The following is a 23,027-nucleotide window of genomic DNA, read 5'->3' as shown; positions in this document are numbered from 1 at the left end:
GTATTTGGCTGTATTTTATAGATAGTATGAAATGGGATAGCACATGCCAGATGACAATTTGTGAGTCTTTATATTTGTGAGTCTTCATATTCAAAATTTAAATTTCACATTCGTAACGTGAATGGCAAATTGGAATTTTGGCAAGCTTGGTTTCAGCTTTGTTTGTAAGAGATGTGATATGTTTTCAAGAATGCATGTTCTAAGATTTAAAAGCTGGGCCTCGGCATAGCTTGAACCTAAGAGGGTCAGGTCTAAACTTGGTTCAATCTACTTGGTCCACTTTTCAATTGTGTAGATGGCCCGGCTCAGCCAAGGCAAATCAAATATTCCACTTGGAATGGAAACCCCTTGGCTGCAAAAATTATTCAGGCTATGTCTGATCCATCCTTGAGATTATTTACTATGTGTCCCTCTATTCTTTGCTGCACAATAGCTGAAAAAAAACTGACAGTGTCTTTTCGTGTCTAACTGTTTTTATTTTTATTTTTTAAAGAGTGTGAAACCTTAGCCTCTTGCTTGTCCAATTTACTCCAGATAGAGAATAAATATTTGGCCTTACTGTTAGGCACAGTAAATTTTGCAGCAGACATTTCTCCTTCTGTCAATTTTGATGGAAGGGACAAAAATTGGGGTTACTGTATTTGTGAAAATGGCTTGCCATTGCCAATGGTCAGCAGTGAAAGAGATAATTTAGCTAAGTGCCAAGGTAACCTTTTCAAGGCTGCTTGTTTTCCCAAGCCATTGTGCCACAGAGGCACCAGTCTAAATATAACATGGTTTTCATGTACAATTATCCAGAGTTCTTCACCGGGAATGATGCAGCTACAAAGCAAGTTAATAAATGCCAGTCTAGGGAAAGTAAAATTCAGAGACACCATGCGGAGGAAAAATAAAGACATGTATTCAAAAGGTATTTGCAGCAAGTTGAGAAGCTGACATTGACAACTACACTGTTACAGACATAAACACTGTAGAGACAACAATGGGTCTTGTGCCACCTGAAGATCAGAGGAAGAGCAAGGCAAGAAAGCAAGAAGGGGAATAAAGTGCACGCAACAGGCCAGGGCTGTAGCTGGTTAGGAAAGCCACATTTCTAGGTAAGAACATGGTCAGCTGGCTAAGATGGTGGTCACATCATTGTCCCCCTTACTCAGATGGTGAAAAGAGCAGCTAGTGGCATACCTTGGATGCCAGGGGGCAGAGGGCAACCAATAGTGCAACACACTCTGTATGCTGTGGGGGGAGAAAAAGGGGCAGTACAACTGTTTAGTCCTGGAAAAAAGGGGAGCAGCTGCTGTTGTCTGCTATATTTGGCTACAACAAAGGTATTTTGGGGGGGATGAAGGGCTACTTGGTACTAAGAGGAAGGTAAGTTTATGTGGAGAGCAGGTGCCCATATTTTTGCAGGTCATGGTTATGTGTGTTTGTGACTGCCCCCACATTTATTTGTGTTTTCACCATACGTAAGTGCCACTTAAAAAAAAATCCCCTTTTAGCCACTATGTTAATAGGCATAGCAGGGTGCCATATAAGTGCAATGTGCAACTTAAGATAGATAGTCTTTCAAGATCACTCTCAGATCTCTTAGCCATCCTGCTGCAGTACTTATGGCCCAATTCTATCCAACTTTTCAGCACTGATGCAGCAACAAATGTTCCCTTCCCTTGAGAAGGTCTCTATGACTGCCCTCCTCAACTGCAGGTTGCAGCATATCCTGTTGGCACAGCTGCATTAGTGCTGGAAAGTTGGATAAGATTGGGCACTCACTTTCATATCGGCAAACAGGGTGTTTTTCCAGGATCAGTACAGAAGCAAACATAAGGCAGATGGGGATCATGAGAACATCCACTCAGAGCCAGTGGATATTGAGAAAGCAGAACTGTGCAGGTCAGGTGGCTGGCACACATCAGACCTTTTGTGGGGAGAAACAGTCAGCACGGATTTTTTTAAAATGCTAATTGTTCTTGCTTTAAACCAAGCTTGAATTCTTTAAATGGAGCTGCCATTAACTGGCAAATCAAAAAACCAATTTTCCCAAAAGATCCTAAAAGGAGCAAATCAGTACTCTTGGTGGGGTGAGACCCACTGGTCTCACCCTGGCTACCAGCCTGAGGTAATGTTTGCAGATAGCACCGAATATAATTCACTGATGTGAAAAACAAAACAGACTGGGAGCCAACAGGGACGTTTGAGGGGAAGTGTGCTTTGATTTCATATAAATTTGATTTTTTAGCATTTTTCTTTTTTCTGTTGTGAGAAAAAGCCAAGATCCAAGTTTCTGTCTATAGAAACCGCAGGAAAAGGAAGCATCAGAAAAATGAGTTTGGAAAGACAAAGGACTTGAGTGCCCTCCATAGTTATGAGCTGAAGAGCAGCTGAGATGAGGTCACTCGAGAGGGTTCAGAGGCAGAAAAGTTACCGGGATTGCACAGGAAACACCAGAGGAAGTATAAATATATTTTTTAAAAATCTATAAAAGGAAAATGGAAATGCAAGAACTCGTTAGGATAATGGGATTCAATAAAAAAGTGAATTTTTAGAGGACCTCATCACATGAGGTTAACTAAATGAACTGGTCATAATTGTCATCTGAAAGGGACGGGACTGGGAAATGACTGGCCATTTTCTGGGGGCTGCAAAGAACTATGTCCTAGAAGAAAAAGGCATCATTATCTTTTTTTAAAAAGACCATGCTGGGTATATGTATGTATCAGTAATAGAGTGAGAGGAAAACTCTAAAGGGGCAGGAGAGTGTCTGAGCAGGCTTTCTGCATACAGGCTCTGCAACACAACGAGTTTTGAACTCTGCTTTGGTAACATTTTTAGAAAAGCTGTCAATAAAAATAATTCCACTTTGGATAGGCATTGAAGTATCTGTGGACCACTGAAATGCACAGATTATACGACGTGAAGACAAATTGTACCCTACCTAGGAAAGTGGGGACTCATCTTGCTGTGCGTCTTTTGAGAGCCAAGAGAAGGCAAATCAAAACAGCCTGTTCGAGCAGCTGTGGATGACAGGGAGGCACACACAGACGTGAGGAAAGACAGAGCACTGCTCTGTTTCCTGCCATATTTAAGCTTGCCCATTGTTAGAAATATGGCCTTAACTGTCATAGTATCAATAGAATGACTGTTTCTCCCACAAATGTTACGTCTCCAAGTATTCTATTGATATGAGTTTGATTCTGGTGCCAGTAAAAGAATTACTAGCAGGCAGAGGAAAGTTGCACAAGCAGTAACTTTGCTCTTCACCAGTTTATTGTCTTACCACTGGAAGGTGTCTGGTTTGCACTGCTTAATACCGGATGGTTATAATTTTGCTCTTGGTCATCTGAAATTCACAGAAAAAGAGAATTGCCTTTTAGGAACAGCTCACCAAGCTCTGCGGACCCACGGCGGGTAATAATTATAGCGCACATAATTCATGGGAAATCTCTGCATGATTAAGGAGAAGAATATGCTTAACAAAGTGGAAGTGTCTTTCATGTTACTCTCTTAAAATTTCAGGCGCAGGAGAAAGACGTTAATGAAGAACAGCACCCGTTGTGCTGAGACCACAAATTGGATATTCAGCAAAGTAAGAAGCACACCCAAAGCATAAGTAAACATGACACAGATTTCAGCAGTCAGCCTGTGGTTGGGGGTGGAGGGCTTCTTTTGCTCTCACTGCAGGCACTCAGTGATTTGATTGTGGTAAATGTTTTTAGAGATAAAGTGCTGGAGGACACATTATGGGTGTGTGGTGATCATGGCCCAGCACTTGGGGATGGGAGGAAAACAAGGAAGGCACAAAACCCATGCAACTGACACATACTTGGGTACCTTCAGGAATGTCTGTGTCAGGCACAGCACTCTGACAATAATAGTCCCAGAATAGACAATTGCTGCCACTAGGAAGGGGAAATCAAAAAATGGAGGGCACCTCCCATGCCCTTCCTCTCATCTGGAGAGAGACTAGACACCAGGGTGCCCTTAGCACAGAAGCCAGTTGATAAAGAAGCAGCCAGGGAGCCAACTGTTCTGGCTCATGCCAGCTCCTCTGCACCTAAACAAAAGTGCAAGTCCTTATAGTGCTTGTCATGAGCGATCTATAAGAGAGTGAGGGATCAGCCTGAAACAGGATACTGCATTGTTTTCGAAAACAGAAATACAGGCATGCCCCAGTATTCGCTGGGATTCTGTTTCGGGGACATCTTTTTAAAAGATGAAGTGAAGGAGAAGATTAAAAATAGCTTCCTTTACCTTATCGCAGTGAAACCACTGCATTTTCAGGGCTATAGGCAGCCTTCCAAGCAGACTCAGAACAACCAGGAAGAGGTTGCAGGCAGCTCAGAAGGCTGCCCAAAGCCGTGAAAATGCAGCAGTTTTGCTGTGATAAGGTACAGGAAGCTATTTTTAACCTTCCACTATCTTTTAAAAAGGTGTCTCAGGTATCCTCTGGACCAGCAGATAATTGAAACCGCGGATATCAGGGCCTGCCTGTAGTCTATTAGAAGAAAAAGGGATCAACAGGAAATTAGGTAAGGCTCAAATATTCATAGCAGGCATCTAGAACTAGATGAAATCAAGTCTTGAGATTAGAAGCAAATAGAAATAAAATCCTAATGATTGAGGATTAGAAAAATCTAGGTTACCTAGACTTTTCCCTAGCTAGACCTGTACACTAAGCTGCAGTTCCCTTATCAGCCTCCTGGGTCTGGAGGCATGCGACAGCAACCTACAGTTAACTGGCAAGTGCTGAAACGAAAACAAAAAAAAAGAATGTGCACTGTCTCAGTTTGTCCACTACAGGCGCTGCACAGAGATTGCTTTAACTGGCTCCAAGTGGCAAACTGCAGAGGACTGATACGTGAATAAGGCAATTTTCTTAAAACTGCCACTGAATTTTATGTTACTCATCTGTGGCTATATTATTATCATCATTGTTATTACTACCGCTACTACAACAAATATTTCTACATTGCTTTTCAGCAAAGAAGCTCACAAAGTGTTTTATAGAGCATAAATACATAGATGGTTCTCTCTACATACATTGTTCTCTGACCCAAAAGGGCTTGCAAGGTAAAAAGGAGCAGAAGAAACACCAGCAAGCAACCATTAGAAGAGACAGGGCACTAGGGTGAATGGGGACCCTAGTTGTTTCCCCTTGCTAAATGCGAGACCCACCACTTCACCCACCACTATTGTACAGGTCTAGCAGTGGGCTGCTGCACAAATGCTCCATCATGTGATGATAGCTAGCACATGGAGTCACTTCAAGGTTTCTGTGTGGCTGTCATGATGACATGCAGGCACAAAATCACCATCCTAGCACAGTCCCAAAGCACAGTAAGCTATTTGCTTAGAAACGAAGTTCACAGTGAACCTAGTCCCACAGTACTCTTCTCTCTGCCAGGAATAACATGAAGCAGTGGTGTCGCTAGGTTGGTGCGAGTGGTGCAGGTCACACCAGGTGATGCACACATGGTGCGCGCACTGGGGGGGTAACACACTAAAATTGTGGTGGCTAGAAGTAATACCATCATGTTATATACCATTGGATGTGGAATTTCCAGCAGAATGCAATGCAAAAAGCCAGAGTGAAATATCTCCTATCAAACGTTATGGCCAAAAAACTAGAGAACAAAAAATGCATGGAGCCCTATGGAAAGTGAAACTGAGCTGTATCATGTGTTTACTCATGAGTAGGCAACCTTCCCTTAGTCCATCAGAAAGGGTAGGCTGAGAAGAATCCAACGACACCAGAATGGTCCTGATCCAATGAATGCAGCCCCCCAAAACACCTGAGAAGGAAGTCCCTCCCTCCAACCAGACGAATGTATGGAAAGCTTTTCCCTATGGAAAGCGAAACTAAGCCTCATGGTTGTGTTTACTCATGAGTAAGCAAACGTGCCTTGGCTGGTGGTCAGGCCAGGCAAAGGGGAATGTGAAGCCACCAGAATGGTCCTGATCCGATGGGACTGGAGCTCAACAAATGCTCCAGAAGGCAGCCTCTCCCCCATTAAAAAGGATCAAAACAGAAACTTCAGCTGATAAGGTGAACTTTTTTGAGACTTGCAAACCAGGTGAATCCTGATAGTGATCTGGTTTAAACAGATGTTCTTAAATTGAACTGGGCAGTGGGTAGGGCTGAAAAATTTACTGATTTTGGGGGGGGGGTGTTATTGCAGGCAGACTACAGAGGAAATTCACTTGGTGGAACAGGGCTGGCTTCTGCTTATTTAATATTTGTTTTACTTTAATTATTTATACTTATTTATTTTAATTTGCCTGATGATGTCACTTCCACCAGGACATCATTTCTGGTGGGTCTTGGACAGATTGTCATTCTAAAAAGTGGGTCCCAGTGCTAAAAGTTCAAGAACTTCTGCAATAAGGTGTTAGTATACTGACACCCTGGGGGGTATGTGACACCACTAGGAACCAATATCACTAAAATCACAATTTGGAGGAATAATACCATCATGTTATGTATCAATCAATGTGTAATTTCACGCAGAATGTGTTCTATCCTTGTTCTATCAAAAGGTACAGCCAAAAAACCAGTGGGGGTGGAGTGATGGTACATCACCACGCCCACCACCTGGGGTGTTGCCCCGCCCACTGCATGGAGGGTGATGTGCTGGCATCCCGCATCAGGTGACGAAAACTCTAGTGACACCACTTATGTGAAATCCAGCTCAAATGGCTTGCCATGGTATACTACTAAAGGACGTTTTCCTGTCTGAAGGGCTGAATTTTAACTCTTAGTCAAACACCGACAAGGGCTTCTTCCCTGGTGACAAGGCAACTTGAGGAGACTATAGGCACATTTGAATGGAAGGCAGCTCCCACTATGCCTCGCACTGGTGTACTACTATAGCTACAGCAAGAATAACTACAGGACATGGCAGGCACCTTTTCCCTTGTACACTGCACAACCTTCCTGGTCCCACAAGCCATAGCATCGAACCTCATGAGCACTGCAATGAGGAAGGACAAAGGGCATGAGATGTTCACAAAGGAACATTCTGCACTGTTCAGGTGAATTCTGGACATATCATCAAGCAACTTTAACAGTCAGTATTGACTACTGAGGGCAAACATGGATGCAAACCAAAGTGGAGGAAACGCAATACGGCATTATTGTTACATATCGTGGCACTGGTATGCTCCGAGTCTAAGCAAACTTTCTAACCTGCCAAAATACAAAATAAGATATCAGGAAGGCATCTGCTGCTTTTCCTTATCTTGTATCTGTGTAAGTTTGCAGCAGACAAGCAAGTGCACTCACTTAGGCTGAATCTCTGCCCTGACTGGATTATCTGACTGCAGAGTTGCATACTCTACTTTTAATAGGCCAATTTCTTGGCTCCAGTCAGGATTAAATAGACCAAGGGGATATATTTCAACACTGGTGAGCCAGATACCTGAGCACATTTCAGATGTTATCTTGGAGACAGATGCTGACTAAATATATGTACATATATATAATGTCACTGAGGAAAAGTAAAAAGAGAATAAAGTTTTAAAAAAACAAAACAACCCTGAAAACACTGTTAAGATAAGCATGCATCTGAATAAATATTCACAATGTAATACAAAATAAAACAATATTCTCCCAGCAGTGCATCCACCACCTGTTAAGGAACCAAAAGGGTGAGATTCTCTTAAGATCAAGATTTTCCCAGTAACTTCAGTGTCAGATGTGAACTACATCAAATATTTTGGCCTGTAGCACTTCAGTTTCTCAAGCTGTGACTGAAAACAGGTTTGAAAGTGGATGTGTGAAAATCATTCATTTGCGTCAAAGTGTGGGTTCATGTGTTCACTGGAGCAGGAAAAGGTGAGTGATTTGCCCTTCTTCCATTTCTGATGTAACAAAAAGAGTGGGGCTCACAATTTCCTCAGTGGTGATTACCTCTCTCTGTGGGGAAGGCCCACAAGTCCCTCTCTGCAGTGCTTTCTCACCGAAGCAGAAAAAGAAGTTGTTCAGGTCATTCACGCTTCTTCTTTTACCCCTTATTTGAAGCGATGAAATGGATCTCAGAAGAAGTGTGATGGAAATTTTGATTGGGTGTAACTTCCTTAACCCGGGAAGTGAGGCATCTTGTGTCAGAACAGATTATTGGGTTGAGGGTTGCCACATCAAAATTTCGTACTCTGAACTGTGATCTCACAGTAATAGAAATCAGAGTTGGAAGACACCTTCAAGGTAATTGTGTCCACCCTCTGCCAGTGCAGGCTGTCCACAACATCCCTAATGGATGGCTGTCCAGCTCTGCTTAAAGATCTCCTAGTGTGGAGTCTACCACCGTTTGAGGTAGACTGTTCCACTGACAAACAGTTCATACCATCAGGAAGTTGTGTCTAGGGTTCAGGAAGTTCTTCCTAACATTTAATCAATGTGTTTTTTTCTTATCCAGATGAAAAACTTTACATGTATGAAAACTTTATGCTGCTGAAGTGCATTTGTTTGCATTTCCAGTCTGTCAGGATCATCATGGATCCTGTTCCTGTCCTCAGACCTGCAGTTTTCAAAGTCTCAGGGAGTTTGAAACCCGCAGTAAGTCTTTGCGGGGGCGGAGGGGGAGGCAGCAGGGGCAGGGGGAAGGCAGCGACGCGATTCCCAGGATTGCGTCGATCAGGGGGCCACAGGGACTGGGGTGCCCCCTCCAGTCCCTGCAGCAGCCGTCCCTTGGTGTGGGGAGCCATGCACGAGCAACTGCAGAGCTCTCCAGGTCAGGGAAAGTGAGAGTGGAGAGATCGCACTCTGCCTCCGCAGAAGCGGAAGCGGAGTGCGATCGCCCCACTCTCCCTTTCCCCGACCTGGGGAGCCCTGCAGGTGCTGGCGCAGGGCTCCCCGCACCCAGGGACGGCTGCTGCAGGGACCGGAGGGTGCACCCCAGTCCCTGCAGCCCCGTCAGAAGGGAAAGTGGAGCGATCATGCTCCGCTTCCGGTTTAGTGGAGGTGAGGCGCGATCGCCCCACTCTCACTTTCCCTGACCTGTGGAGCCCTGCTGAAGGTTGCACAGGGCTCCCGGCACCCCTGGAAGGCTGCAGGAGGCTTGGGCAAGTGTACCCAAGCCCCTGCATCTCCCCTGAGCGGCGTGATCCTGGGGATCCCACTGTGGCCTCCTCCCTGCCTCCTGGCTGCCCTTGCCCCTTAAGGGGAAAGAGACCAGGACCCTCAGGCTGGGGCGTCGCAATGCCCCAGTTTGAATACCACTGCCTCAGACTATACAGAATAGTAATTGCCTAATAGGGGCAGCCAGTATATTTAATAAATACTAGAATAATAATACTAGAAAAAAGTAACCTTCCTATGAATGCAATCCTATGCATGTCTACTCAGAACTAAGTGCCATTTAATTCAATCATGGAAGTTTGCTTAGTATTGCCTTTGGCTGCAATTCTAACCACACTTTGGCTGCAATTCTAACCACACTTTCCTGAGAGTAAGCTCCATTGAACAAAATAGGACAGACTTCTGAGCAGACCTGGTTAGGATTGTGTCCTTGTCTCTCAAGTAAAGGGCCATCTGATTTCCCTGATTGTTCATATACCAATTCATATACTCCTCCCTCCAGAGTGCCTGGCACTGGCAGGGCTGCCGGCAGCAGCCCAATTGTTGCGCACAGGTGCTGTTGCCTGCAAGTTGTTGCCCCCTCAGCTGAATTGTTGCCCCCACCCACCCTGGAGCCCGGTGCACCTGCTACCCCCTGCACCCCCTAGCTACGCTACTGCTTCCAGTAATTCCCATGCTGCTGTGCTCTCCGCATTCAGGTTGCTCTGCTGACCTCTATGCAGCACTTTTTGCAGTCTGCGTTAAAGAGTACTAATATCAAAGAGTACTAATAGCAATAAAGTACTTCAAAAAATGGTGGCAGATTCTTCTGCCTCTTCACGGGTTTAATGAGATAATTTTGCTAGTGGTGGTGTGCTGGCTTGGAGCCGGTCAGGGAAAGGGAGGGCAGCTGTGCAACAGCCTTACGGATGTTGTGCTGAGCTCACAGCTATCTGCTAGGAAACTCCATTAAGGAAATAAAAGATTAATGGGGCTCTTGGTTTTCCAAAGATAACAATAAGAATTTTCTGGCGCAGCTGGAGGAGCCACTGAATAACAATATTGAGGGAGGGAGGAGGAGGCAAGGAAAGGCAGTCATTTGGATGCTGCTTGCTGCAGACCCACCTGGAATGCAGTGGTACAAGACACGTCCAAAGTAAACCTTCCAGAAGCTGAGCAGGCAGACTCACTCTGTTGCTTTCAAAGAGCTTTTCTATCAGTGGAAGGTGGTCTCTGCTATCAGAATCCAAAGATATAAAACAGTTCCACAAGTTGCTTTCTGGCCCTCTTAACAGCAACCTGCCCTCTCCCCTCTCCCCCACATCTTTCCATAGTCTTCACATTGAATAATATTTTTTTACACGATCAAGGTATTTGGTATAAGATTGTTCTTTATATCTGTCTTCTTTCCTTACATTTGGATATTTGCTCAGCCTTAGCAGATCATGGCTTGTGTTGTGATACTGACAACAATGACTGGGACATATTTCAGGTTGAACCCACTCTGGTTTGTTTTACAAAGGCAGGAAAGCCCAGGATATGTTTGCCATGCCCATGCCACTCTTGTAGGTCAATCTACACTTCCTGGAAATTATGAAATCTGCTCAGTTCTCCTCCTCTGAAGTATGGGGTGACATCAGCAGAATGAAGGAGGTGAGAAACTCTGATTATGAGGTAGGACACCCACGTGTGTGGATGGAGGCAACTAATGTCTCTCTCTGAAGGGAAGGGAGCCAAGAGAGGCAGTTGGAGGACTATGTGATTGGTGTGCTGTGATGTGGGACAGCCCCTCCGTTGTCTGGCACTGTGCAGAACAAAAGATTTAAAACTAATCTTGCATTCTTTTGGCTCCTTTGTATGCCCTTTATCCTCACCCACCTACTCTATGACTCCATCATCTCAGGGCCAGCTTCTGCCCACACCTTGTTACTCCTCCTTCCTCCACAACAGCCCCCAAATCTGTCTCTGTGCCATGCCAGATGATTTGTGGTTATGAAGGTAGTCTGGATTTCATTTGGGTGACAAAAGAACAAGGTAGAATCCAGGCACTTTGCTCTCATCTGTTTCTTGCAACAAGAAGTAACTGAACTTCACTTAGATCCTTTGGTTTTGTTACAATGCACCATTGGAGAGATTTTAGAGACTAACATTGTAAACTCATTAGTAATTTGGTGCTTGTGGCACAAATACTAGTAAGCGGTTGGAAATGATGTTGATTTCCTTCAGAGAAGGAACATGGAGGAAATTCTAACAATGGGGGGTACATAAAGATATGCATTACATTCAGGCAAGGATACTTGATAAGATGGAAACTTACTGCTATCAGAGTTGCTAGTTTGCCTAAACCTATTTGGAGGACAGACATATAAAGAAGAGTAGGGTCTGAGATGTTGCATCAGTGTGTCTAAGCCACTGCTCCATTTCCATTAAAGTAACCAAAGAACCAGGTGCATAGTATCTCTAATGACTATATCATCTTGATGCTGGGGGGCAGATACCCCAGCACCTTGCAGCATGAGACCTTTAATTAAACAACTCAGATCTGAGCATTTCCACAAGACTTGTGGGATCTGAAGATGCCAGGCAGCCTTTCATCCTCACTCTTGACAGAAGAAGATCTTTTCAGACGCTGATGTATTGATTTGAACTTTGAAAGCAGCCCTTCTTCCTCAAGGTTGAGACTGACAGCTCTAATTTGCAACATAAATCACTCACTGAGCTTCCCAATCCCAGGCTGTGGACTCCTGGTAATTGATGAAGAAAACATTAAATAGCCCCAATGGGTCCTCTTTTTACTTTCCATTGAAAGGTAATATTCCCTAGAAAACATCCTTCTCATCTTACCAGGCTATGTTCCAGCCTTCCTTTTGAAACTCTCTGTATGCCTTCAAGTTCTCTAGAGCACATTATTTTTTCAGTCTTAGTGATTTCCTACGTATTGATAGCTAAACTGAAATAAAATGGACTTATTTTGATCCATAACAGAAAAAATAGCAAATGTCAGTTTCTTTGGAGAAGGGGCTGTATATTTTGTGCTCTCTCTCCCTCTAAAGTCAACCAAAATAGAGAGCTATAATATTTGCAGTTGTCAAATATGCCACAGGATAAATGATGTGTCTGAAGGCCTAATGTTATTTTGAGTTGTTTTTTATGGCATGTTCATAGAGGAAATTCATTACTAGGGAAAATAAGGAAGTAACACTAAGCGGATAACATCTATTTGCTAGCAATATTTCACTTTTCCCTCCTCTTTGAGTTCACCCATGCTCATATACCACCTCCGTTTGCATGTGGAATGCATAGAGTAAGCCATGGCTAAGGCAACAAAATACATGTTTGCTTCCATTAGTAAACAGGGGCCTTTACAGATATTTTGCTCCATGGTGTGTTAAAAGGCATCTCTTCCCAAGTTTCCCTGGGCTGAAAGCCAAATCGAAATCCACAAGCAGTCCCAATCATATTGCATTCAATACTGCTGAACGTTAGGAGTGGAGAGAACAGAACTTAGGAGATTTGCTTATGGAAGAAGGCTTACATGCCTACAGATCAGTGGTTTTCAAATGTTTAGCACTGGGACCCACTTTGTAGAATGAGAATCTGTCAGGACCCACCGGAAGTGATGTCATAACCAGAAGTGATATCATCACGCAGGAAAATTTTTAACAATCCTAGGCTGCAATCTTACCCACACTTACCCAGGAGTAAGTCCCATTTACTATCTTTGTTAAAAGCATCTACATAGTAGCCTGTTAAAAGTACAGATCTAGAACATCTCCCCAAATGCAGTCACATACCATGGTAGCATCAAGTCTAATCTATTAAAAAGAAAATATTGAAATGAATAGAATCCCACCTGCAATTGGCTTGTGACCCACCTGGTGGGTCCCTTTGAGAAACACTGCTATAGATGACACAGATACACATCTGGAGCATACATTGTAATTCACGCTGCTCATCAAGATTCCTCTGATGTGTCTTTTGATACAGATGGGAACATGCATTCGTGTCTTATACAGAACTACCTGTCCATGACAAGGACGGGGTCAAATGAACTAGGACAGCATGTAGACCCCCCCCCCCTTCTTTTGCACATGCATTTTTTTTCTACTGGATTGGAATGCAAATGTATTAAAGATATTAAAACCCATTTCTGCCCAGCCCACAGCCAGGTATACACATTTAATCCCTGTTGTGTATATGCAATGTTGGGCAGAAATGACTTAACCTATGGAACTCCTTGCCACAGGAAGCAGCCCAGACGCCGCTAACCCATTTCTGCACAGCCCACAGGTGTACATATTTGATCCTGTTGCGTATATACAATGTCGGGCAGAAATTGCTCAATATTTCCGGCACATCAGAAAAAAAGTTTGACACCATATGTAGGACTCACTGTATACATTATATATAAAGTATATATAGTCCACACTGCTGTTGTGGACTGCAGGGGCTATCGTGGGAAATGGAGCAGATTTGTTCTCAGCTGCTCTGGAGGGTAGGACCGGGACAAATGGTCAAATTACAACAAAGATTAAACTTTAGGAAGAACTTCCTGATGGTACAAACCGTACCATCAGGAATCATGGGTAGTGAATCAGCCTGCCTCAGATATCACTGGCGGTCTTAAAGCAGAGGCTGGATAGTTTTGGGAATGTTGTAATTGCGGACAACCTGCATTGGCAGAAGGTTGGACTTGATGCTCTTGTAGGTTCCTTCCAGTTCTATGATTTGACAAATAGGATGCTCTCGTATTATGATAGTAAGGTATACATATAACTAATCAGGAAATAACATTCACATTGTATTTCCTTGACACTGAGGTCATCTGGCACAGGAGAATTTCTGTGTACAGGTGTCACTCTGTTGTACAAAGACCTATATACACATCTGTGTCATTCAGTATGACAAATGCTGCATTTGGCAGCTACTGAGGGACTGGTGGTGAAGCTTTGAAATTCTCTCCCTTCAGATCTCCAAATTCTCTCTTCAAATCTCTCTTGAAGATTTGTCAAGCCTCCATCCTTAATTGACTGGCTCTCAACTGACATTTTACATCTGTTTGCTGCCTGGTTTTATGGTCTGTCATTGTATTATATTGTTTTTAAAATCTGTGAGGACATGGCTTTTGAAAGATGGGATCAGATGAATAGATTTTACCAGATGTCCAAAACAAGCATACATATAACAAGCATACTTGCGTACATATAACCCTTTTCATCCTAGCTGTTTGTTTTCTTGTGGCTGTTTGCTGGTGTTCTTCTGCATCTTTTTAGATTGTGAGCCCTTTTGGGACAGGGAGCCATTTAATTATTTAAGTTAGTCTGTAGTTTTATACAAATACTATTGATTATTGTTATTATTGCTATAAATATAGCACCAACTTAAAAGCAGATGTGTGGATATGATTTTCATGTAAAAACATCACCATGAATGAAGTTGCTCTTAAAGAGCCAAACTTGGAAGGTAGCTGGAAGTTTACAAATCTTACTGCCTAATTCTGTCCTCCACCATTGGTGCCAATGCAGCTTGTGCTGGTGGAGTGTACACTGCAACCAATGATGAAGAGGACAGTCAGGTAGCCAGCAGGAGGTAAGTTAACAAAAAACCTGGCGCATGCCAGTGCTGCCAGGATCCACTCCTCCCTCCCCCATTCTCTCTCCCACCCTCCCCCTTCCTGGCCAGAAACTCCCCCATTCCTCCACTGCCCTGTTCCATCACCCCCACACATTGCCTGCTTCCTGCAATTGCTTGCCTGCCTCAGTGCAGGTCAGCCTCTGCAGCAGCATGCCAAGGCTCCTGCTGCAGTTTGTGGCGGCATCCTTGAAATGGCTACTGGTTTAACACTGTTTGCAATGTTGTAAAAGCAGGTCCACTGTTGTGTGTGCCTTTATAATGTTGCAAAGGTGCCTTTTTATGATGTTAGGATATGGCCCGAAGATATTAGTTTATTGGAGGCATTCTTTTCGAAGTGTGCATATTACTGCTTTACTTGATTGCAGGAATTTTTGTGAGCAGGCTGTGGTTGTATTTTCCACTGGTTTTGCAGCTGTTGTTATTGCTGTTTTTACTGTACACTGTTTTGCACATTATTTGCCACAGGAGAATGGGGAAAAGCAGGTTGCAGGCTGAATAAGTGAATGTAAGAAAGCAAAGCTAAGAAGATGGCACTGGGGAAATTGCTAGATTACAACACACTAGTCCTCTCCAGGCATTCTAAAACTGACTGCGATGTGTCTGGATAGGTGGGAGTGCATCAAATAGCCCTTTTCCCTGTACCCCATGCTCCATAGCCATGCTCCTGGATGTCCCCAGGGCAACACTTAACCCAAGGAGACTATATCCATGCAATTTAGTACCCAGGGACACCTGGATGTGTGGGGCCAATGAGAACATTGTGGGGCTAGCTAGCACCCTCCTCTTCCCTTTCTACCCATGTTTACTGTTCCTAGCTTTAGAATACCTCAGAAGGGCTGCTATAGAAGAACACAAGCAGCCACCTTATTCTTACTGAAGCCATTGGTCCATTTAGCTCAGTACTGTCTACTGACCGGAAGGCAGCCTGCTCCTTGCTGTATGTCTCTCCCCCCTCCGCCCAACCTGCTCCCTACCCAGAACTGCCCACCATCTTCTCCTGAACCATTCTTGCTGCTGACTTACCTGCTCTGGTGGAAGCTGACTCTGACTATTTGCTCTGGTGGTTCCAAAGTGCTTGGCGGTGACATGGCTTTTGTGCCACCAGTCTGGAGTGTATGGTGGCAGATTGCGAGATCCACCACCATGAGCCCTGGATAGAATTGGTCTGCCAGGGACTGGGATTCAAGAACTTCAGCCCTACATCTAATGCTTTATGTATCATCAGTATAATATATAAAGAAGGGGAAAAAAAAAAGCTAGAAAACTGAAATTACACCAAATTCCAAGATAATTGCTGTGAGCATTTTACAAGTTTCCTTGGCTGGGGAAGCAGGACACCAGCCACAGAGCCGATCTTGTTGTGACTCTACTTGCCTGAGTGCCATGTAAATGGCATTCCTGGTTTTTCATCTTTGATTCTCCAGATAATGTATAAAGTTGCATTATATGTAGTACTTATACTCCAAAGGCTGAAACTGCTAACTAATGAAGATTTCTGCCTCACTGTGTTGTCAATTTGCATTTGTGAGACAGGGAACTGATGCAAAGTAAAATTTGCACAAGTCATCATAACTGTAAAAAAAAAGTAGGCAGTTTCTTGGGCCTCATCTTTCAGGTCATTTTGCATTTTAATAGTTTTTAATATACCTACTGCCCTATACAGGCAACGGACAAATCCTCACAAACTGAGGTTGCCAAAGTTCAATACAGTACAAGGCTGCAGTGTCACCAATTGCTGCATAACAGGCAGAACTTTGGTGAGTCCTGTTTCTCTCATCAGAGTGCTGTACTGGAGAGAGAAGCAGCACTTACTGTCCTTGCAACTGCTAAAAAAACCAAGCGGAGGCACTTTTTACCATATTGTATTGGGACAATTAAGGGCCCAATCCTATCCAACTTTCCAGCAGTGGTACAGCTGCAATGCAGCCCCAGGGTAAGGGAACAAACATTCCCATACCTTGAGGAGGCCTCTGTGACCTACCACAGGATGCAGTGCATGCCCCACTGGCACAGCTGCACTGGCACTGGAAAATTGGATTGGATTGGGCCCTAAGGCTGCAATTCTAGGCACAGTTATTTGGGAAGAGCTCCCACTGACAACTGTGCCCCTAATTCTGAGTACATGCACAGGATTGTGCTATAAAACCCCAGTGTTTAGCGGCAGCCATAGAGGGGAAGGGAGGGGAGGGGAGGGGAGAGAGAGAGAGAGAGAGAGAGAGAGAGAGAGAGCACGCTGCCCTTTCAGGCCCTGCTTATGTGTTATCCCAGGGCAGAATGCTGGACTAGATGAACCTCTGGTGAGCTCCAGCAGGGCTCTTCATATCTCAATACTAAATTTCATCATGATAGCTCACACAAACAAGTAGCAAGTTTGTGGCTGCTTTAAATGCAACTTTCTGAGGCTGTTATTCCATGTGACAAGGCATTCTTGGCAGTAGTAGGTAGCCTTGAACATCCCACAGATTTCACTATGCCACCATAAACCACACAGTTACTCTTTCTTTCTCAGCAGGATTTGCAATGGCATTGCAAAGATTACCAGATCTGAATGGCAGGCTGTTGTTAAACATATTTCCATTCTATTAAAGTAAATGTCACTGTTTTCAGTGATGTTCACAAAAATGCCATTGGTTACAGTCAGATTCACATAACGTCTTCCTAGTTATTTCTTGTATGCATGCCCAGATCTTACGCACTGTCCCTGCACTTACTGATGTAATCAGGATGAAACATACATTTCTGAGATTTTTAGGTTAAGGCCAAATTGTTGCAAGATGATTGCATTTGCAGAAATATTTCATCCACCTTTCTTATGGCTGATAACCTGCTGCCTGCAAATTCTTAGAAGGAAGAGTAGTGGCTACTTAGATGTGCGTATTTATGCAAAAAAGTTAGCCTTGCACTATTGTTAAGAGGTCTGAGACATTATGAAGGCCCAATTAGAACCACAGAACAATATGGTTGAAAGGAGCATTTAAGACCATCTAGTTTGACACCCTGCTTGAAGTAGGTTATGTAAAACACGTGCGCTGAACTGACATACCTGTTGTTATAGCAAATGGGATCAGGATCAAGGCATGGAGGGAGGGGGGCTTACACTTTGCCTTAGTGTAATCTTGATCTAGATTACGCTCCCTTGCGCTAGGCTGGCTGGGGCACTGCCCAGCCAAGGAAGCCAGCCAGCACAGCACAAGACGTGCTGGGGTGCTACCCAGTGAGGTAGCTGGCTATACTACAACCTCTGGTATTCGGTTGTGTAGAAGGTGTGTCGTGCCAAGCAGGTGGCTCAGGGGACCTTGCAGGGGGTGACGGGAAGGAACGAGCCAGGGGAATTACCCACACCGAACAGCACATTGCACACTGTGCCAACTGTAGGTTCATTCTTTGCCTGCAAGATGCAGGTTGACATCCCCAAGATACAGGTACCGCATTATGTCTATGCAAGTATTTGACAATTCAGAAAATTCTGCAAACCAGAACACTTCTGGTCCCATGCAATCCAAATGAGGAATACTCAAGCTGCATATGATTTACAGTTGTTCAAAATCCCTTTATTCTCTGAGGGCAAATATAACAAGTGTCAATAAGGTGAAAAGGCCCAAATACATGGATCCGGTTCCTTGAAAAATACCACTGGGACCATCAGAGCTGCAAGATCTGGTCTTGCTAGGCTAGTTCAGGGCAGAGAGGGTGGGTGGAAATGCAAAACACAGGCAGCCACATTTGGCTTCATTGGGATTCGGCTCATCAAAATAGAGCGGACTCCAAATTCTTTGCCAGTTCCACCTTTTTAGTTGCTTCTTAAAACTATTGAGGCAAATGAAATTTTCTGTTTGTGCCAATGACCAAACTTTCAAGGGCTTTTGCTCCCTGCAGCATTGTGGAACAGTTTGCCGGTAGAGAGAATTCTCCCTGGAGAGCATCTCTACTAATGGAAACTAATCACAGATCTCTCTGCAGGAGCTGGCAAACATTTTGTATTTGCCATGGTAGCAGGTATATCTCTGGCCTGTTTCTTAATGAGCATCATGAGGAATAATTCTCCCTGACTCATGGAATGGAAAGCGGGTCAGATTAGGGTTTCTGCCATGTCAAGACATAACAAACCCTTGAACATGCAGTGCTGGGACTGAGTTTTCAGCTATTTTATTGGAAAGGTGTGTCCCTTAGGGCCAATTTGCACAACTGAAAATTATCAATGTTGTGCATTATCGACTGCTGCATAAACCACTAGTTATCTAATTATGCCATTTCATGGCCAGATTGGTAGCCAGCCAAAAATGAGGTGCCATATTTTTCGCTCCATAAGACGCACCTGACCATAAGACGCACCTAGTTTTTAGAGGAGGAAAACAGGAAAAAAAATATTCTGAACCAAATAGTGTAATAAAATATTTAATAAACTATAACAGAATAACATTTGAACCATGTAAAGTGAACAGCAGTCAACAGTGACATTAAGAACCATTATCACTGTCATTAACAGATGGAGAGACTTAAAGGTTTGAGTACTCTAGTTTTCTGGAACCCCCAAGAACTCATCATTGCTAGGTCAGAATTTATGAAGCTCACAAAAGCAGGTGCACACAAATAGGGGATCACATTATCTTTCTGCTACAATGATGTTCTGCCAAATCCCAATCCACTGGGCCTTGTGCCTGCTTAAGGCTGATCAGTCCCCCTTGTGCAACTCACCAGTGCAACAAGCAAAAGTGAGTTCAGTTCCAGTCCACAGATGCCAAGTGAATCAGTCCCATCAATCAGAGTTGCCAAATAATAATAATAATAATAACAATAACAACAACAACAACAGGTATTTATATACCACCTTTCTTGGTCTTTATTCAAGACTTTATTCAAGGCGGTTTACATAAGCAGGCTTTTATTTAAATCCCTTATTAAATAGGGATTTTTACAATTTGAAAGAAGGTTCTTTCTTTCAAGAACCACTACATTCAAGGTGTTTCCTTCCGATCTGGTTTCACATTCTGGCCTCCATCCTCCCATGCTCAGAGCAGATGGAATAGCTCGGCTTCAGCTTGTCAGCTGCTTCAAGGTCACACGGTGCCGGTGGCCTCGAACTGGCGACCTTGTGGATGTTATCTTCAGGCAGACGGAGGCTCTACCCTCTAGACCAGACCTCCTGCCCAGAACCAAATCAGAGTCCAGAACCAAAAAGCCAAATTACAGTCCAAGGCTAGTCAAATCCATCAGGGTATCCAGTCCAGTCACAATCCACAGTCAGATTCCTCTCCTACCTCCAACCTGCACTCCTTCAAATTCCACAAACCCTTTCTGCCTCAGGTACTCCTTATATCCCTGAGGGCTCTATTGCCTTCCAGTGGCTGCAGCTGTGCAGCACACTCTGCTGAATGCCCAGGCCTTATCCTTAAAGGGGCCACTGCTGACACCACATCTACCTCCTCGCCAGTTCTTCTGTGATTCCAATACAAATGAACAAGTGGAAAGTCCAACCACAACTTGAATTCTCAAGACACAACAAACCTCTGGATTTATGGTGAGAACCGAGCCTTACCTGGGGCTTGTGCAATAAGCAAACACTGGCATTCTGACCAAGGAGACAGTTTTTTCTTTGTGATGGGGGGGGGGCTTACATTCAGATGCTGGTTGAGGTGAGTGAAAGCGCCCCTCCCCTGCTGTGTGAGTGTGTGTGGGGGGGGCAGAGCATCTGTGCGTGTAAGAGAAGGGGGCAGCCTGTGTGTGTGAGAGAGGGGGAAAGTGTTTGTGTTGCAGAGAAGTTGTGATGCTCCAGGCTTGGGGTGGGGGGGGGGAAAGAGAGGCTGTGATGCTCCAGGCTTGGGGGGGGGAGAGAGAAGCTTTCCTGGGAGTAAGCCCCCCTGACTCTAATGGGACTTACTTCAGAGTAGGCATGCACAGGATTGGGCAGCGAGACTGCCACCCCACCCATGCTTTCCTGGGAGTGAGTCCTGGTGACTCTGTGACTTACTTCTGAGTAGACAAGCGGGCTTGGGCAGACTGCCACCCCACCCACGCTTTCCTGGGAGTGAGCCCCACTGACTCTGAGACTTACTTCTGAGTAGCCTCTGACTGCCCAGGGAAGCAGAGCAGAGTGAGCGGGCAGGGGGCGGGGCCAGGGCTGGAGTTTTTTTTTTCCCAGTATTTGCTCCATAAGACGCACACACTTTTCCCCTCACTTATTTGGGGGGAAAAAGTGCGTCTTATGGAGCGAAAAATACGGTATATCAAAAAAGCTGCCTTATCATGGACTGAGTGCAAATTCTACTGGCTACAGTTATGTTCAGATCAAGTGGATAGCATTTAGATTGGGGCCTGGGGAAGCTCTGCGTCTACATGTGTGCACTCAAAAAGTTTGACTGAAAGGAGCTTTCAAATCTACAGCTGCAGGGCTTCTGATTGTGCGTAGAAAGACCTCTGCACATATAGCCATATGCAGGAAGTTCTTGATAATCCATTTCCCTGTATATAATTGTATATCCATGCGCAAAAGCTTCCTCCTCTAATCTCAATATATTCATAGCATTATCAGATACAAAGGGGGAGAGAGTGTCTATACCTTTAACCATTGTATAGAAGAGGGAGTTTTGGCAGGTGCAGCTTCTATAACCATACATTCAGTATTCCTGTAATCTGAATGCTTATATAAAGACACAGGTGAGTTACAGTGTAAGGTGAATTTGCCACATGGCTGGAGTGACATCCCCCCATGAATCATCACTTATTAATCATCACTTCAAGTCATCAAAGCTGAACAGTAAGTACTGTTGATGTCTTTTATTGTAAAACAGTGCAGTTCTACAATGGCACATATCAGTTTCAGGATGTCTCCTAGTTTTGATCTGAAAATCATAATTACTTATGATTATAGGAGGAGGTTATAGGCAGGAAGTCTGGCTCAGTTGGTAGTGCTGCCTGAAGATGCTTTTATGCCTGAAGATCTGAGGCTGCCAGTTTGAAACAACCGGAAGTACCCGAGAACTGACGACACACTGATATACTGATGAGCTGACCCTTGGTGGCAGAGAGGAGTTGCCGTCAAGTGGAGCGTGGGAGGCGAAGGGCCAGAGAGAGGCCAGACCGGGAAGGAATCCAGCTGGAAGGAGAAGTTCTATGAAAGACTAGAACTATTCAATTGTAAAAATCCCTACGGGGGTTTAGAACAGCCTGCCTGTGTAAACCGCCTTGGATTAAAGTATGAGCAGAAATCTGACAACCAAAGAAAGGCGGTATATAAACACCTGCATAAATAAATAAATAATATATAAATATATAAATAACCTGTATAAATAAATAAATATCGGGTTTTTGCTCATGTTTCCTAGCTCTTGCTGTGCACACATGAAGTAGTACTGCATGTGTCTGACTTCATGGCACATTATGGCCAGCAGTGAAAACTATCAACCTTTGTATGTGAGCTACCTGAGATACTTATTAGCTTGAGTGCTAATGAATTCTGAAGCCATAATTGGAGACTTCAGCACTCTGTAAGAGAGAGTATACTATGAGTCCTTGTTAAGGTGAACATTAGACTTTAATCATGTATTTAAAACCATGTTGGAAAAAATTGCACCTTTCCACATCTCGGCCCGATTGCCTCTCTGGACTGACTGCAGCACTGGCTGTGCTCATTCTGAGGGAGAAGGGACTTTATTCCATGCTGGTTCTTTAGCTCTATCTGCTCAGCTGATTGTTCCTAATTGCATTCTTGCTGGCTTCATCACACTGAGGAATAACTGCCTGTCTGTACCCATAATTCCTCTGAAATAGCACATCAACAAGGAGCCCAATCCTATCCCCTTCCAGCCCAGACCATGTAGTGCCGCTGATGGAGCACTTGCTGCATGCTATGGTCTGGGGAGGGGGGAATCAGACCGCCCAGGAGAGGTAAGTAAAAAACTTTTCTTTTACATTCTGTAGGCCACCTACAGTCCAATCCTAAACATGTCTACTCAAAAGTAAGTCCCATTAGAGTCAATAGGGTTTACTCCCAGGAAAGTGTATAGGATTGGGATGCTAGTCTCCAGTGGGTCTCCTGGAACCTACACCAGCTCTTTTGCTGGTGGGAGTATAAGGAAACTCCTGGTGGTGAGTCTGGGCTGGAGAGGGGAAAAGAGGATTTCAGTGTGCGTAGCTGCTGCCAAGATCCTCCCCATCCTATCCCCCAAAGGCCCTGGCTCAGCCCACTCCCTACCCTGGTCCATTCCTGATCATCCCCCAGACTGCCCCCATAGCCAATCTACCTGCTCCAGTTCAGCAGCCTGCTGCTGCTGCTGCTCATGCCTTAACTAGTTCCCATGGCACCAGTAGAGAACTGCTGAATGATGGAGTGGCTGCAGCAACAGTG

At 44.4% G+C, this 23,027-nt stretch overlaps 1 protein-coding gene across 1 annotated transcript in view; it reads right to left on the bottom strand.

Moving 5' to 3' along the window:
• Nucleotides 1-23,027, bottom strand: part of SHISA6 (shisa family member 6) — a 320,988-nt gene that overhangs the window by 29,574 nt on the left and 268,387 nt on the right. The window contains exon 4 of the mRNA XM_066615832.1: nucleotides 3,272-3,334. Coding sequence (XP_066471929.1) covers nucleotides 3,272-3,334 — 63 coding nt within the window. The remainder of the gene's footprint in view (nucleotides 1-3,271; nucleotides 3,335-23,027) is intronic.

The sequence above is a fragment of the Tiliqua scincoides genome, chromosome 2, assembly GCF_035046505.1.
Source record: "Tiliqua scincoides isolate rTilSci1 chromosome 2, rTilSci1.hap2, whole genome shotgun sequence".
NCBI classification, from domain to species: domain Eukaryota; kingdom Metazoa; phylum Chordata; class Lepidosauria; order Squamata; family Scincidae; genus Tiliqua; species Tiliqua scincoides.
Note: the sequence above shows the minus strand (reverse complement) of the source record. Positions and strands in the feature narration are given on the sequence as shown.